The 18,487-nt window shown below is 44.8% G+C and overlaps 1 protein-coding gene across 1 annotated transcript in view; it reads right to left on the bottom strand.

The window, feature by feature from the left end:
- The window catches only part of efnb1 (ephrin-B1), a 55,521-nt gene that overhangs the window by 19,280 nt on the left and 17,754 nt on the right, over positions 1-18,487 (bottom strand). Inside the window, exon 2 of the mRNA XM_072396085.1 lies at positions 14,019-14,296. Coding sequence (XP_072252186.1) covers positions 14,019-14,296 — 278 coding nt within the window. The remainder of the gene's footprint in view (positions 1-14,018; positions 14,297-18,487) is intronic.

Raw genomic sequence — 18,487 nt, 5'->3', positions numbered from 1 at the left:
AAAGCATTTCACCTTCCTGTCGGTGCCAGCTAAAGGTTAGGAAAGATGCAACACATGCTGAGGCGCAGACACACTCGCAAGCACAAGCTCGAAAGCTAAAGGTTAATATTGTGCATGTGGGAGTTGCTGCGTTGCGGTTTATCTCACTTTTAATCATTGTGTGTGTGTGTGTGTGTGCGCACAAGGCTAGCTCGCAGCTAACAATGTGTGTAATCAACCACAAGCACACAGTTTTATCCTTATTAAAGCCGGGGGGAGGGGTTAACATTAGCGTTCCATTAATTCCATCACAGGGCCCGGTTTTTCCCTATCACTGTCGATAAATCCCCATCAACAGTAAGTCAACATGACTTCTGCTCCAGCATTTCAGCTCTTACTTTCATCTAAGTCAAAGAGCTTCTGATCCATCCTCATTTGTTATGAGAAACCTTTGGTAAACTGGGGGGATCGCTTCCTGTTGCTTCGACAAATAACAATCTATTCGACAACTTTGCTGTGTCCCTTAATCAAGATCATTCAGGAGGTTTACATTTGTATTTCATCCTTTATTATCCCTCACTTCATAATGGGGAGAGCCGGGACAATGCCAAGACAATAGATTGCTGTAATGTCAAAACAGAGCTCAGCTCTGGAGCGAATCAAAGGTATGGAATGAAAAAAAAACATAACAAGGGAAACCTTGCATGAAATGTTTGCAATATCTACTGCTATATTATAAACTGAACTTCATTCAGTCATGTATGCATGCATTTGTTTATCTGAAAAAAAACTGCATAACATAGCAGCTCAGATTCCGCCAAACTAAAATGAGAACAGGGTTCAGCTCAAAAAGAGCCGCTTTTAAACATGAAGCTGAGCAAATGAATTGGGTGAGTGACAGTAAGTGGTTGAGTACTGTTACAGATTTAGTTATTCAAAAGAAGAGACGGACAAACGTCATTTCTGCATGTGAAAAAATACTCACACACGCCTTCCTTTAATTATCTTGTGCCACTTGTTGAGTCTCCACCCTTAGCAGCGCAAAAACTGCTCTAAAGACAGTACAATTTGTTTCTGTTGTTGGGCGACAGCTCTATTTATAGCTTCGTACAGTTTGTCATTAACAAACAGGGACACCTTTTAGAATGCCTCAACTAGTCTGTCTGCTCAGCTATCAAGCACACGAGGAGCGCATTCAACGAGCAACTGAGAGCTATTTTCCCCTAAAACAAACACATCTGAATGTTCCCACAAACATTCAACATCCAAACTTTTAATGCAAAACAAACTACAGTTCTCACAAAAAGTACAGCTCCTGTTAGTCTATTGTTTTCCCCATGAAAATTGCTTTGTGGGTAGCTTGGCGTTTGATTGTTTTTTCCAAAGTATTTGTGGGTGGTACTGGTATTATCAGCCTCCACATGTGTAATCAGCTGACAGATGTATACAGGAGGTCTCTAAGTAAGCTTGTTCCTCAGCAGGAGGCTCATTGAAGTTTACGTCTTGCTTCATTTGCCCTGATAATCACACGAGGTGAACCACGCTTCACCCCCTAAATCCCAGCAGATGATTTAAGTGATCCTCTTCATCTTTTTCTCTGGCCTTTGTGCTCGCCTACAAAGGTGATCTGGGACTCTGGACTCTGGCGAGGAGTCGCCCTCGTCGATCCACGGCAAAATCCATGAGCCACAAATCAGCCTGATAAAAGAACCGCTGGGATGGATCGGAATGTGGTGGGAGATAGTGGCGGCATGTCAAAGGCCACAAGGCTCCAAAAAATCTCCACTGACTGAGGAGGTAATCTGTGAGTAAACTCCCTCCTGAGGGAAGCCAGAGCTAACGCAATGGAACAAGTCAGCAAGCAAGAACTGCGCTGGATGAAAAATCCTCAGAGCTCTCACCACTCCTGCTGGTGCCTGTAAAATATGAGCACACAGGGGGCCATTTGTGTCTGTGTGTGCATTTATGTAAACGTATTTAGATGTCCAAATGTGTGTATCGGGCTCCTCTGTTTCTGTGTGTGGCTCTGACACCACATCCATTCATCCTCTACAGAGAGAGGAGCTTCATTTTCACTGACCTTTTCAATCTGGCCTCCGGAAGAGAGTTATGACAACTGAGCCGGCCTTGTGTTGCTCAGCACAATAACACACATCAACAACGGGGAACAAACAAACAAACAATAACTCTTACCGCAGGCTCAGGGCTTCCCATCTCAAATAGGCAATGCAAAGCACTCCAAATAAAGTGCTGTGAGAGGGAGCAGGGTCGAGATGTTTCTCCCCATAACAATCCAGCAAATGAGCAAATCCTCACATCTGAGAGATACCAGCAATCAATGACTGACATTTTTGCTTGATGTACACCTCGGACAAATAACCGCCTAATTGTCTGAGCACTAGATAAGATTGCAGGCGGACAGTAAAGACGGGCTGAGAGAGGCAGAGAGTGTACTTGTTATAGAGGAGGGAATCGGTGTCAGCCCATCTGTTCTCCACAAGAACAAAATCTGCAAACGGACGAACAAAGACATAGATAGGTGTGTGGGTGTGCACATGTCGCCTCAGCTGTGCGTGTGCGTGATTTCTGGGCCACGAATGCCTGTGTGCGAGTCTGTGTGTCTAAACCCTTGGGGGGGGGGTCTCCTGTACCTGCAAACATGGAGGCGAGCTGACTGCAGCCAACACGATTTTAAGCCAGAGCAGCTCTAATGCACAGTGACACACATACGCAGAGACAGAGACACATGTTGACACACAGGCAGATGTATAATGGATAGAGGGCATGATGAAGCTAATGTGTAAAGCGCCAGAGCTCCCAGCACTGCTCCAAACCACAGCGAGGCTTCTCCAGCTCCGAGGCCAACGCAACACAAGAAGCAGGAAAAGAAACACTTTCCCTCCCTTCCTCCGTTATTCACCAAAACCCCCAATCAGAGAGCACAGCAGACCACAGAGAAAATGCTGCTGATTACATCCTAATACACACAAAGCCAGCAGTTGCACACGCATACAAACACGCAAGCACGCACTCACACACACACACACGTTGATTACATCCCCCCTGGTGCTCCTCCTCTCCTCATCCCTGGTATCGGTTACACGGTAAACCCACGCTGATCGGGGATCAGTGCTTTTTGGCACAGGATGGGGAAAGAGTTCAGGAGCTTAACCTCCAGCCCGAGAGCAGAGAGAAACGGAGGCTCCGGACCCCCGTGCCCCCCAGCACAAATAAACAGCTACAACACAAAAATGTCTGGCAGACTTGAAACAATTTCCTGAAGGATCTGTCACTGTGCAGCAGAGGCAGGAGGAGGGAGGAGAAGGGTGAGACCTAAGAAGGAAGAGAAACTAGGTGGAATGGCGAAGGCAGGAGGAGGCAAAGATAGAGTTGCAGAGAAAATGGGGAAAGAGGAACTCAAGCGAGGGAAAGAAATGTGACCTGTAGGTTTTGAGCGGGAGGGGAAATTGTTCCACGGAAACATCACATCGCTGTAACATGTGATTTTGAAGACATGTTTCTTCTCAGCATCCATCCATCACAGCTTGCACAAACTCTGACAGCACACATGCTGCACCTGTGGGACCGCTGACTGAAAGTTCCCTGAGCTCAGCCGAACCCGTTCTCCTGAACATGCATTAGCAATGAATGCACAATGCACACCACAGCTCCTATTAGGCAAGCAAATCTGTGCACTCAGAGATGCAGGATGGATGTGTGAGAGCAAACTGTGTTCTTGTGTGTGCATCCACTCGCATTCTAGTTGGAGCTTATGAGTATATATAAATTTGAATTTGCTTATGTGGCTTTGTGCTTATTTATGCCTGTGTGTTTGTGCGCACACACGCCTCCTGTGTGTTTGTCTGCTCCTGTTACTGTGTTTGTGAGCCTGTGGTCGTGCTGGAATGGAACATGGACGTTTTGCCACTGAGACGAATTCACAGAAACGGGCTTGGTCCTGGCCTGCAGAGTAGTATTTAGACTCTGTATTTATGCGTTGGACAACCACAGCAATCTCTATCACCGCCTTGTGATTCATGTTTGTTTGCTTTGCTCAGAGCTGATTCGACTCCATCAAGAAGCTCCTTTTTTTTTCTTTCCTTTTTCTTTTTACTCCCTTGCTCCCCCAAAACGCTTTCCGCAGAAATGTTCACGCCATACCCGCTTAGAGTTTCATCAGCCTCCCCTCATCGAAGCTGACCAAGCATGCGGCGGTTTCCATTGCAAGGATGCGACGTTAAAACTAACAACCTCTATAATTATACATCCATATTTCTCCGATGAGTTTGTGTAAACAAGCCCGGCTCCAGCTCGGGGAGGCGGACTTCTTGGCAGGCCCTGGCTGAGGGTGCCACTGAATGGCTGTCGGAAAACAAAGCCATTTCAGAGTGTGCCTTGGAAAAGAAAAACCACTGTTCCAGGGACGGTGGAGAGGGAGAACGAGCTCCATCTGACAGTCAGAGAGCTGTGATTTGAGCTTAGCTATTGGCCAGAGAAGAAAGACATTGAGAATATGTGTTGTTGGCAAAGCAGAGGGCAAACAACCTCAGACATCTCAGATGGAAAGGGAAATGTGCATTTACACAGTGTTTTAGATGATGGGCTTCATTGTTTTATGCAGTGCTTATGCGTTTTCTTTTTTTTTTTTTTAAAGAAAGCACAATACACCATTGTCCTGCACAATTTGACTGATGGACAATGATGCCCATCTTTTCCTGTCCTACATTTACTTTTCCTAATCAGCATGTAATCTGAACATACATCTATCCAGATCCATCCATCAGATGTTCCGGCTCTTTTAGCCTGAAGTTACTTTAGACTTGTAAAAGCGCAGAGGCAGTTTCAGTATAGCGGATGAAATTAAAGAAATCCAGGAAGCTACTTTCAGCATTCGCAAATTGATTCCAGAGAGAGACAATGAAAAAAAGTACTCTGCAGAGAAGTTTATGTTCTTCAAGAAAAGTAAAGAAAAATAAACATTGCTGTTATTTCCGAGTTAGCTTTTGTGGTCTTTTGTGGTCTGCGTACTGAGAGGAGATCTAAGTAATCAGAAAAAATGACTTGAACACAGACCTCCCACAGCACCTGCACACACTCGCAAACTCTGAATAATGGAGGTAGGAACCTCCACGAATGGTTTGAGGAGTGGAAACAAGGGCTGACACGGTGAGAAGGAGAGCAAGGGGAAGGCCTCGCACGCAGGATCAAATATTCTAATAAGATAAGCACGGAGCAGTGCTGAGGAGGGATGAGTGTCTGCGTTTGGAGCCAACTAATTGAGATGAATACATGAATATATCAGCTTCATCTAGCAGCAACGGGGCTCAGCCGTAACCAATGGTTACCATTCATTTGTACAGCCATGTGAGTAGCCCTCTCTCTCAAGCAGAGTCCTCATGCCCCAGTACAACCCCCCCACCCCACCCCTCCACTCTAAACAAACTCCTCTGTAATAAACGAAAGGCAATAACCAGCGACAATAACGCTGTGCCTGCTAACCCTCACCGAATGAAATATCCTGAGGAGAAGTAGCAGAGGCAGCCTGGATAGATTTGCAAAGCAAGCAGAAAGTCATATATTACACTGGCACACTAATAAACACTGGGCCATATTCACTCACGAGGGGGTTAAATCTCCTTATCCCAGGCCAGGCTTCTCCACCAGTGCTAACCTGACCTGTTGGCAGGGTTTACTTTGAAAATTAAATCCATAAAAGTTTAGTGATTAACTGCTTTAAGCACAAATCGGCAACATAAATAAGAATCACACAGTCAATCCATGTTTTGTTTTGTTGGTTTCTTTTTTATCTGAAATCCTTTTGATATTTAGAGGCACACATTTGTTTTTTATATCAAAGGCTTCTCAGTGACAACATGGATTCTACTGGACCATATTTGGAACTTTTATGATGAAAAAGCATTTTCAAGCAGGGCTGATAGAAAACCAACACCACAAACCGTTGTGTCAAGCCTCGACTCTGTTTTTTAATGTCCACAATATGACAATTGTGCAATAAATCTAGACATTCTTTGTTCTTTAGTCATAAAGACCATGTGGGAGAGTCTATAATTGATGCAGAAGGAAAATCCTGCACAGTGTCTCTCGCCTCTAATTAAAGTATTTCAGTGTGATCTTTATAGATGGGGGTTGCCAGATGTTAACTGCTAACGTTTCTCTTCAAAAACTCATTCTGTTGTGTGTTAAAAATGTGTGACTTATTTGCATCCCTGTAATCTAAATATCAGCATGACTTTGACCTTACAACAGCCTTTTTCTTCTTTTTTTTTTTTTATTACATGCCTGTGATTTGATTACGTTAATTCTAAGCTATCTTTAAATGGTGACATTTAACAGGTTTGTTCTAATCAGATTGCTGTTATTACGTTGCATCCAATCAAGCTTTATGCCCGCCACGGCATATATTCATGTGGCTGCATAAAAGACTTCCCTTGTATGAGTGCTTCGGTGGTCTCCTTTGCATTAGAACTGTGAGTACCTGCGTGGGAGCACATATTCACATGAGGCTGAGCGTCCTCACAAATCTAGGCCACGGGAGGATCCTGTGATGGGCCGCAGCCGGGACAGCGATTTCAACCTTGACCTTCAACTCCTCCCGGAGCGTAAGGGAGCAAAAGAGCCTGACATGTTACAGGCCAAGAAAAGAAAGTACTGGATGCATTTTGCCCAATGGAAGAGAATTCCTTTGGGGGCTATTTAGATTGTGGGGTGTATAATGTGTGGGTTGCTGAGGAGAAAATAACAGTGATCGAAAAGCTAACCCACGCTGTTACTGATACGCAACATGCTTCCAAACCTTAAGTCTATTTCAGGTAAGCATTGCAGGAAGGGTCAATTTGACACGTGTCAAATATCATCGAAGGCTTTGTTTTTTCAAAGACTGCGTAGTAGCGAATAAGGTCCTCTTTGTGTTCCAAATGAACAAAAGGAGGAAGTTCTGGGAAAAATTCTGGGAAAACTTAAGCAAAAATAAACTCACCTTCAGTTTTTGCTGCGAGTGGGCATTATGATGTTCACTGAGGTGCGACAGCGTGAGCTCCACTGTGGCAGAATTCTGGTGGGGAAGTCAGTGAATGTCAGAGTCCCTGATGGTACACTGCTATAGAGAGTGACAGCTGTCAGGAGAGATCAGGCTTACGGTGCCTGCTACTCAGGAAATCAAGGGAGAGGAGAGGTGAATCTCGACAGGCTGGTTCTGTTTACTGCTCCGCAGCCTCAGCCTTATACAACAGAGTCACTGGCCCTGCTAACTACAGTCATGCAACATTATTTCAATGAGGGGGGAATGTGAGAGAAAATAAAAGGGAGGCTTTTTTTCTTTTTCTTCTTTTTTGCTTCGCTTACTGCTGTATAAAGACTGCCTGTGTATGCATTTGTGCGGGAGTAAAAGCTTGTCCCTTCTGCCTCGTTCTCACTCTGTTGCTTGTTTTTTCCATTATATTTTATTTTCCTTGAAAGCCTCCTGTCTAGAATCACCTCTCTGCTAACTCTAACCCCTAAACACGGCACTGCCACTTAGCTCACAAACAGCTCATTCGATATCCTGTATTTAGACAACGCAGTGAAATACAACCAGTTCGTTCACTCATGCACCAGGGGCTGGAAGGTGTAAGTATACATATGCATGTGTGTGTGCGTATACGGAGGGGTAAGGAGGGGTGCTGATGGACAGCACAACCTGGTGCGTGTCTGGCGTTTAGATCAGTGCTGGGTTATCATTACTAACCCCCCTGTGGTGTTTCCGTGACCCCTCAACTGTGCATTTTGACCTTTAACCTCCCCCTGTGACTCCTGTCAGAGTTGGGCTGGGATGGACGGGACCGAGTGGACGGGATCCCCCGTGGTGACACCGGGGCATGAGATACACAACACAAACACACGCACCATTTGCTGCTTACCTTACCCCACACCTTTTGTTGCTTATTCAGCCCCGAGCAGCGGTGGGGGAGAGGAAAAGACTAACAGAGCCGGTGGCCGGAGGTGGGGGCAAGAAAAAGACTGCCGGAGGATTCAGTGGAATGTCCTCCTCCTATGCATCTTCCTCTCGTCTCTAAGGGTGTCTGCCACGTTCGGCCGTTAATCAGAGCAGATAAGCCAGGTCTTTATAGGCAAGGCAGATTTACACCGCTCTGCTGGCTGACTGGACCTCATTCCCAGCAGAGACGGTGGGATAATGCACTCACATCCTCTAGGTAGGGATAAGCTGACCTAAAAGCACCTCTACACACACACACACACACACACACTTTGGACCCTGTGAACTGTGCAGGTAAAGCTGGAAAAGTCTTAAGTGCAGGTGGTCACCATCCCTCTCTTGCGCACACAAACTGCATCCACACATGGCCATTATCTAAATGAAAGATGAAGTGTGTTATGGTGCATGCACAGGCTGCAGCGGAACAGATAAAACATGCTCTTCCTGCTGCAAAGAACAACAGCATTAACATAACACCAAGACAAATACTACATCAGATTACTGCTGACGCGCAAGCATTACAGTATATGAGCCTAATAATGATCCACCATCAGGCTGGATCCTGCGAGACAGGTCTCCCTGTGAAGGATTTAAAACTGCCTCTAGTTATGAGTTCACAGAGTGAAAAGCTATAGAGAGAGTGTAAAGTATTCTTCATGTTTGCATAAAACACGCATCAGTGAGACTGCAGTAATACTGCAGAAACACTAGATAGAGTGTTGTATAAAGATGAATTAAACCAAATGTAAAGTTGACACTAATCGCTTTAATGTTGAACCAAGCTACAGTCAGGACGCGTGCCCGTGCACATGTCAGGAATAAAGTTAGTTCATATATTTATGATGTAATATGCGGAGCAGCCCTGCAAACAGGAAGGCCAAGAGATCTTTAGGAAGACGCCAAATAGGCCTGAAATGTTGTTTCCCTGAAAACATGTGGGCATAATAACGCCAGGAGAAATGCTCCTTGAAGCTCGCATGACATGCTGCCACAGGAGCAGGACCCTGAAAATTGTCGCTTGATAACATCACAGGCTTCATGCTTCCCCGCATTCTGTCTGCGAGGGAGAGTTCAGGAATATCGATTGAGCGGCGAGAGATGAAAAGAGAAATGTATGTGGGATTTAATTTTGAGTGGATTTTTCTGTCAGAGGAGGATGAAGAAACAGAGGCGCCTTATGAGAATACAATCTGCAGGAGCTTTAGATCATCTGAAGCACTTCCAAACTTTGAAAGCATAACAGCCAGATTGAAGAAGACATAATATCAGAAGATTCCCGTTCAAAGTGTTGCACTGATATTCAGGACAATATTAAGTTATATCATATTTGAAATAACAATATCACATCCCGTACTTCATTAGTGGATGCTGATGGTAAGTCAGTTTTTTTTCTCATGGCTTGCAGAGCCTCTATTGATTCCTTGCTGTGCCAGCACTTTTTTTGGCACACCGCAGCTTGCTGCATATTAGTTCAGACACTGGATTTCTAATTTCAGGATAATTTAAGATTTAAATGATATAGAGAAAAAAATCATTCCAGATATGACAAGAGACCCCGACTGGCTGTATCCTGAGCCATGGACCACCATGACACCAAAGTCAGGCTTGTAATAAAGAAGCACGGGTCTGATAAAGCCAACGTAATGGCTCAGCGACACCATCGCATTGCACTATGCTACAGTAGGGTAGCTCCAGTAAAATCCCATTAAAAAACTAAATCCAACATGACATTAGTCTGTGTCTCAGTGCCTCTCTGTAATATTTGTTGCACCTCCATGCCGATTTGTTCCCTCTAAAGATCAAAATCTGTAAAACGGACAAAAACAGACAAATATATGGATTCCAAAGGAATTTATGTTGGCAGGATGAATCCATATGGTTTTTATTAGACTTGTGCATTAGAATCAGCGGAATATTTTTCATATTTCTATGTGTTGGACGCAGTGACGGCTGGTGGAAAAAAAATCTTGGTGGGGCTGGTGTGCCAACAGATTTCCCTGCCTAATCTAGCATAAGCATTCAAATGAACAGTCGATAAAATGACTGCAGTTCCACAACAATAATTTAATTTCACAGTTTCACAGAAAAAGTAACAATTTTACAGCTACGTCAGACTTTATGCTATCAAAGACTATACAATAAAATACAAGAGATACATTCACAACAAGGGAATCATACCCTTGTTGTGTCTAAATCTAAATCTCCAGCGCCCCACAGGCGTTAAATTTGGCGACGTTGATAGGCCAATTATTTATAATTTCCCCCTAGCAACCATAACCGGATTGGCTGTTTAGCTGCAGGTCTGGGGCTATTTGCCGATAGCCCCATGAGAGAATGATACACGGTCTGTCAATGGAAATTCACTGTTTAATGAATGTCAGTTGGTGGAAGTGATGTTTAAATTATTCAAATTGCATGTAGACACACACACTATTCAGAAAAACTGACACCGATTAAAAAAAGCTGCTATTTACTTTTTCCTCTCAACAGCTGGTGGGGCTGAGCCCCAGCGCCCCCTATGGGCCAGCCGCCACTGGTTGGACGTATCTTTTTCAGACACATATACCATAGCATACAATCAGAACGACTGTTTATCTTAGGTCCTGGAATGCGTGATAAGGAGTTCACATCTAGATTGTTGAGTTCTGTGACAAAACAATGAGAATTCTGCTTCAGAACTCACACACTCCTCATCCTGAACAAACTCTGTTCATTTGTGCACTAAGATCAACTGTGTTTGAGAACTCTCGAGTCTATTGTTGAACTAGCGCTTGCGAAATTTTCTGTAGTCAATTTGACCGCTTGGTTTGTTCTGTGTTGAGATACACAGCGACAAAATCGTGATGGATTTTACTGAGGGAAGCAGAGGAGTCTACAGACCCATCAGGGTATGTGAGAGGTTTTGTTTTTACTGGAGTTAGACGATTACACATTGAAATGAATTTTGAAGGCGACAAATGAGTGACATCTTCTCATGTCTTTCAAAGGTGCTGTTCGACACACCCATATATGACCGGGCTCTGCAGCTCTGCTGGACTATCAGCAGTTACAAGTCTCAGGTAAAACAAACTGTTCTCCAGAGGTAAAACAGATATGAAACGTCAGGTAAATTCTGATAGATCTCCCGATATTTCTTTTCTTAGATTGCACTGTTAGTTGAGCTTTTAAGGCTTCAGCAGAAAAACCAGATCCCATCTCAGATGACTGCTGAAGACATGGCCGCACTTATATTTGAGAAGAGCAAAGATACGCTGAGAGAGCGGTGAGTTTCTGAGACACAAACGGACCGTTTTTTCCCCCCTCTACACCTTCCATCTAAGTCAGTCCAATCTATCTCTAACAAAGTACAGAGTAAAAGCAGAAATAAAGCCTCTGTGTTGTCTCCTGTTTGAAGCCTCTGGGAGTTTGAGCTGGAGGCTTTTGATGAGGACGAGGCCAAACCTCTTCTCATGCTGGTAAGACCAGAAACCTGTGCATTTTATTCTCCTAATAATTCAAACTGCGCTTCAAATGTGATCTCTTGTTTCAGGTGTGGGCCGTAAACATGAGCAATAAAATGAGGGACGTTGAGTTTGAAGCTACGATGCTCTCAAAGTCTCCAGAGCCTTTACCTCCCAATTTTCTGTGAGTTCAGTTCATTACACACATTTGTTACCTGTTAAACTAAAATGTTTTAAAAGCTCTTTGATTTTCTGAGTTGAATCTAAAATCACTTTAATGAATATAACCTACAGACACCCCAAAGTCCTCAGCATTGCAAACGACTATGCCAAGATCCTGCGAGAGATGCAGCGGGAGGCACCGAGCTCCACACTGCTCAGTCCACATGAAGTAGTGATGGAGGTGGTTCCCAGAGTCCTGCAGGGCCTCTGGGTTCTTCCTCCTCGCCGACTCTTAAACATGCCTTCCCAGAACCTCAGCAAACTGTCTGTTGGAGTTACAAAGGCCACCCTGGACCAAGTCTCCAGTGTTCTTACAGCTGTGGAGCATCAGGCCACCTTCTCCCGCTGCATCAGGGATGACGTGGTCCTGTCTATCCTCACAGAGATAAGACACATGTACCCTCTTGACATCCTGGTGAACAGCATCAAGAACTTTGCACCAGAGCTGCTGGGTAAAATTGTTGATCTTGCGGTCGGAAAGATTTGTGGGCTGTTTCAGGCCCAGATCGCCAAAGTGTCGGTTCATCTGACACCTCCTGTTGGCTCTCCAGTTCAGGATTACATCAGCCCGGATGTGGCAGAGCAGCGGCCAACAGCCAGACCAAACACATACTGTGGTGTGGCTTCACCAGCTCCACCGACACCCACTGCTGAACCCGACTCCGTTGCTAAAGTTCAGGCAAAGGAGAATATAAATGAGAAACTGAACCTGGACAAAGACCCAAAACCTGCCAGAGAACCAGACTCTGTTCCAGTTTTTCCTGCTCCTCTGACTCCTCCCGTTCAACCTGTGGTCTTTACTGCAGCGCAGGAGGGTTTGAACAGAAACGCAACGGAGCCAACACCCCGTCCACAGAGAGACTCTGGAGTGGTTTCACCTCCACCAACTCCTTGTACACTCCCCGCTGAACGTTGTCATGGTGCTGATATTCAGAACAAAGAGGTGACAGATGCAGATGCCTGCTTGGAAGATGGCTCGGCTGTGATTATGAATTCACCAGCTCCTCTGAATCCTCCTCTTGAACCTGCGATCATTGTTATAGATCACTCAGAAATCCAAGTGACCAAGGAGAAGAGAGCAATGGGCTTCTTCCACTGTCAATGCCAACCACTGGGTTGCTGTTTTGCAGACAGGCACACAGACACAGAGTGATTGTGTTGCTGTAGTCAATAAAACAGCATTAACTTGAAAAACTGAACTGAATTGAATGTCAAATCATTTTGAAATCCTGTTTAAAAGTTGGAAAAACACATTTAGAATCCAGACGGTTTCATCATTCCCTCAACTGCAAAGGCAACATTACAGCCCAGGTTTCTTTGCTGTTGTTGCTTCTCATATTAGTACTCGCCTACGAATTTCCCAGCAGATGTGATTCGGGTGGTTTTCATGAAAGATGTCTTCGCTTGTCTTTTAATGTAGGAAATTTCAGTCTCCAGTCATGTTCAACTGTATCCTCGCATGTGGCAAATGTCTCATATCAGTGGTAATAATTCAGGTGGTAAGCACCTAATAAACTAATAAAGTCTCTTTATGAAGGATGGTTTCAACTGGAATGCCAGAATATTAAGAAGTTTATATCTAAATCGGTGCCGTCGCAGCATCAGACTTTTCCACGATTATTTCAGCCAAAAGCATTCAAAATACCGATACTATTAAGACATTGATTAAAAACTTGAAAATGATATGCTGCTATCAGTCAAATTCAATTGATTGCCTTTGTTTGGCAACCGAATTGCTCTCAAAATGGAAATAGAAAAAAGAAATAGGAATTCTTTGTACAATTTGCATCCCGTAATGTTTGGATTAAATTATCATAATATATGATATCTTGTGTATATTATATTTCAGTCTTTTAATATCACTATTTTTGTCAACTGATGCATCAAATCAAGCATCCACCTCTTTAACATTTAAAGTTAAAGGGTTTTTTTTGTTTTTTTTTTAAATGCTGGTGCAGTGATAATAAAACAGCATGAAAATGTGGTTCAATCATTACCAAAGGTGACCACAATACAGGTGTTTTAAGTGCGATACGTTTTTATTTTGTTTTTTTTTTAAAGCAAGCGCGACGTAAAATGCTCCAAAAGGCAAAGAAAGCATTAAGAGCTGAGCCGGGTTTGCCAGTGAGTCCTATAATGACACGGAACACTTAACACCTTATACCACTCTGCCTTTAGCAAGGGACACAACCTCCAGTCGTTGCTACAGGGCTGCAGCAGCTGCCATTAAAATGCAGTTTTACCAGGAAAACTCCCGGGTGTGACTGTGTGCAACTGAGTGTGAAGCAGAGACTATTACTCGGTTTGTTCAGTCAAGCTCCTCTGGTTCAATGAGAGTTAAACAGCTAAACATCAACAATAAATCATCTTTTCATGACACTTACAGGTGATGTAATAGTTGACATTCTTCTTGAACTCCAAGCCCATGTAGTTGGGGCTGAACTCCTGGAATTTGATGGTGAATTTGATGTCCTTCTCCGGCTTGTTACAGTTGACCAGTACATTAGGATCAAGCACTGTACTGCAGCTCTCAGCCTGCTCCTTCTTCACCAGGTACAGCTTGAAGAATTCATAATCTCTTCCCTCGTCTGCTTTGGGACAAATGATGTCCAGCTTGTCTCCGATGTCTGGGTAAATCACAAGGCCCTTTCCTGCAAGAAACCTGGGTGACAGGGAAAAAAGAAGACAAACTGTTACAAACACGTGAAAAAAGATAGTCTGGAAAAGCGGCCACATAATTCAGCAACAGTTTATGTAGTCTTAATACTTTGAGCTCTGGGAGTTATGGGTTTAGATTTGTCTGACATTGCCTTTCAGGCAGAGTGTCGTTAATTCGGCCCCACAAAAAAGCGCTGCATGTAGCAGCTTGACATAGTTCAGAATTAGTCAACAGAGCGTTTCACACAAATCCCCTGAAGTTTTTTTTCCCTCACACTTGGATCAGAATCAAAGCATACCAAAAAGTTTGCAAGAATCAAACAAGATGGCTCAACACAAAATGGCTGCCGCGGATATGGCTCCAGATAGGGTTACGCAGAAAGAATGCAACAAATTTCTTCCTAATATTTTCAGAGTTACAGATAAGACTTTGTGCCTCAACATAAAACCGATGTTGTTGCTACTTCAGAGGTCTACATTTCTGTAGGAAAACAGTGTGCTGGGGTCAACTGGAAGGTTAAGGCTTCTTGATACATCTTCCTCCTGTCATGATCATCTTCTGGAGGATTAAGATAATCCATCTGACCTTACAGTACCTCTCCTCTTCGCTCTCTGCTGCCAATTCAATCAGATCGGCTCTTGTTCTCTTTTATTCAGGAAAGGTGGGGGAGCAGGAGGAGGCCTACTGTGTGTGTAAGTGTGTGTGTGTGTGTATGTGTGTAAGTGTGTGTGTGTGTGTGTGTGTGTGGGGGGGGGTGTACAACAAGTACACTAAAGCGCGTACGGGGAGCTGGTGTGTACGTTTAAGCACGTCTGCATGTATGTGTGTGTGTGTGTGTGTGTGTGTGTGTGTGTGTGTGTGTGGTGGTCGGTAAGGAAAATGGGCTGAGGTTGCACTTCTGTTGGGGGGGGGGGGGGGCAGATGGGCTGAATCATTGTTCTGGACTTGTTTGAGGCTTAAAATGTCAACATGGTTCAGCTCTGCTGTCCCAGTTAGCCAAGCATTAACCCAGACAGCCGGACTGACCACGGGTGTGTTTATGTACTGGTGTGTGTGTGTGTGTGTGTTGGGATCGCAGACAGTGAGCACAGCAGCGGGGCTATCTGCTAGATCTGCCCATGCCAGCGGATTTAAGCAGGATTTAGCAACGCGCAGAGCATTTGTTGTTCTTTCTGATCCGTCACGTTTTAACAAGACATCAGCGGCCGGGGCCCTCTCCATCTCTCTCTGCGTCTCCCCTCTTTCTCTTTCACAGACAATAATCTCACCTTATCTGCCCCTCATTTCATCATCACACACATCATTTCACCACTAAATAACTGACTCTTCAGACAAGCCTGGTGAAAGGAGGGTCGCGATACCTCCTGAAAGAGACTGACAGAGTGTGTGAGTACATGGTGGTGGAGCTGGGCTAACCATCAGCCGCTGGCAAACAGCCGGCTCGTGTAGAAAAAGATCATTGAAAGTCCCACTTTCTGAAGAATTACCCCCCGCGAAAATGAGCGTTATTGGATTAACATTCATGGCCCTTTTTCGTGGATAGGGGTATTACCAAATAAATTACTTCGTTCTCAAAAAGAGATAAATGCTAAATTAAATTTGCAAAACAGTCGAATTCCTTTCTGCCACTCTGCTTTCTTTATGCCGAACATGATGTCATGAGAGCATGTTTGGAGCTCTTGTACAAGGCCTGGACGCGGGTGAGACGTTATTTCCCTGCTATTGTCTGATGCTCGTGGGGGTGAGGAGGACGGGGGAGCTCGGGGTGAGAGGAGGGGTTGCGCTAATTCAAGGGCCGGTAAGAGAGAGAGAACACGGGGTATCCTTTGTCCCACATCTCTCAACAATTTGCTGGTGTTCAGCAGCACCACTCTGCATATACCGGTGTGTTTCTGTGTGCATCTAACATACGTTTACACGGAGATGCGTGTGCGTGCACACACATCATGTCCGGGTACACGTGCGCGTGTCGATGAAGACACAAACACAATCACTCTCTAATTGGATCTACAAGGATGGTCAGCAAGTGAGTGCATAAACAAGTTGGCAACATTAGGCTTTGTTGCTGACCACCCCCCCCCCCCCCCCCCCCCCCCCCCCCACACACACACACACACACCCCACCTTGTCTCCATTCCTCCCTCTATCCCCCAATTTCAGCCCCCCCCCTATTTTGAATCTGCAATCTCATTCCTCCAGCTTTATCCTTTCCTCTTATTCATCTCCTCAACGTCTCTCTCATTTGGTTTTTCTCACCCCAACCTCCCCCTCACTCTGCACACACAAAAAAAACACCTACAGAAAGCACAAGCATGAAACCAGGAGCAAAAAAAAAAAAGAGTAAAATCAGGCAAATATCACAGTCATACCTGAATTTTGCTTCACTCAACAACTAGGTGTTTCACATCCTCTTGTGCAACAAACCCGATGTCATAGGGTTTTTCTTTTAAACGCTGTCCTTAAAAAAAAGTTGAAATGACTTAAAAACTAGCTCCCCAATAAAACAATCAGCCTCACACCCCACTTCTGGGTCTCACAAGCCACTTACTCCATTATGAAAGTGAGTCGCAAGACTTTAGATGAATAATTAAGATTTCCAAAATCTTAATATCTTAATATCCCTGAAGGATTTATCACAAGCCGGCCCCGGTCATTGATTAAATTTTCCAAGCAGGCCTCATAGTTGGCGGTTAGATAGCTATCCTAAGTGAATTCTCTGCTTCTGTTTCCCAGCCTTTGTTAACTGTCTGCTATAATGAGGCTCTGGCTGCTGTGGAGGTCTGGAAGCGCCATCGCAGATGGGAAAGAGGCAACATAAAAGAAATAGGGCAGCAATTAGTGTTTAGCCCAGTTTAAAAGCCCTCCACTTGGCAAGCTGCAGCCCAGCTCCAGTCCAGGATGTGAAACTAAACTGGTGGGCTGGGACTTTGTCTCCTGTTTGTCTCTCTGTTGGCTTAATCAGCACCACTCCGGTGCTACACACAGCCACGCAATGGAGAGGAGGAGACGAGTGACTGAAGATTATTGTACTGTTGAGGAGGTCGAAAGGGAAAAAGGGGGGAAAAGGGAGGTTGAATTGCATCTTTCATTCATGTTGTCTAGAGACCTTTTAAGACCTGTTGATGAAAGAAGTTTGAGTGCACAGAGGAAGAGCTGTGCAGATACAAATAATGTTTCTGGGAAATGACCCTGAGCGTGAGACAGCCCTATATCCCCTCATGTCAAACGAGGTGGATCTGCCTGGACCAAACAAAATAAAGAGAATCATTTTCAAAACAACCAAATGAAGTTGATTTTGTTTCATCTGGATGGCTCCACAGCGTGCTCAATCCTGTAAAGAGCTTATGCAAACAGACCCTACGCTATAGCACAGCGAGGGAGAGAACAGAAAACAACGAGGCAAAAGAGAGGAGAACCCCCTCCTCTTTTTACATTCCACTGGTGAATATGAGCACATGATCTCACATATGCTAAACCCCACCACCACCACCACCACTCCCCCCAATCTGCCCGTACTCACACACACACACATACACACACACACAAAAACACATGGATGTGGGAGCACACAAAAGCACCGTGGGGTGCATCTTGGACCTTCCCAGCCCAACTTCCCAGCTACCCCTATTCAAGAACCCTGCCCTCACCGACTTTCAGATAAAAAAAACGCCTACACTAAGGCCCACTCAAAGCCCCTTACAGAGCCTCAATCCCCCCCCTCCCTCCCATGTTCTCCACCCCCGTCCAGTCAACTCAAGCCTCTGCCCTGAGCGCTGCACTGGCAGGCAGCCTCTGCTGCTGAATGAATGGACCCGGGACCACAGGAGCCCAGAGAGAAAGAGGCAGAGACGGCTCATATCAACAGAATGGCTTCAAATTGATTTGTTCCTCCTGAGCAGCAGCATGAACATGCCATACATATCAATTAAATTCCATTATATCATACTACGTAATCCATCTCCACAAGATGTCCATGCCAACCTTTCAGACTCAGGTCCTCCGATGTCTCGTTTCAGCAGCTGAATGCGCAGTCTTTCTCTCAAGTCTCTAAAACATATGAATGTGTCACGTAAAAACAAAGCGCACGTACACGCTCTCCTCACATGAGCACCACCGCAACAGGTATTTTAATCCCCCTGAATAAGTGTGGTAATTATCGCACCAGGAGAAGTGTTCCCTCACCCATTATTATTC

The sequence above is a fragment of the Leuresthes tenuis genome, unplaced genomic scaffold (assembly GCF_036924035.1).
Source record: "Leuresthes tenuis unplaced genomic scaffold, fLeuTen1.0.hap1 SCAF_11, whole genome shotgun sequence".
Lineage (NCBI taxonomy): Eukaryota > Metazoa > Chordata > Actinopteri > Atheriniformes > Atherinopsidae > Leuresthes > Leuresthes tenuis.
This window is presented reverse-complemented; position numbering and strand designations above follow the sequence as displayed.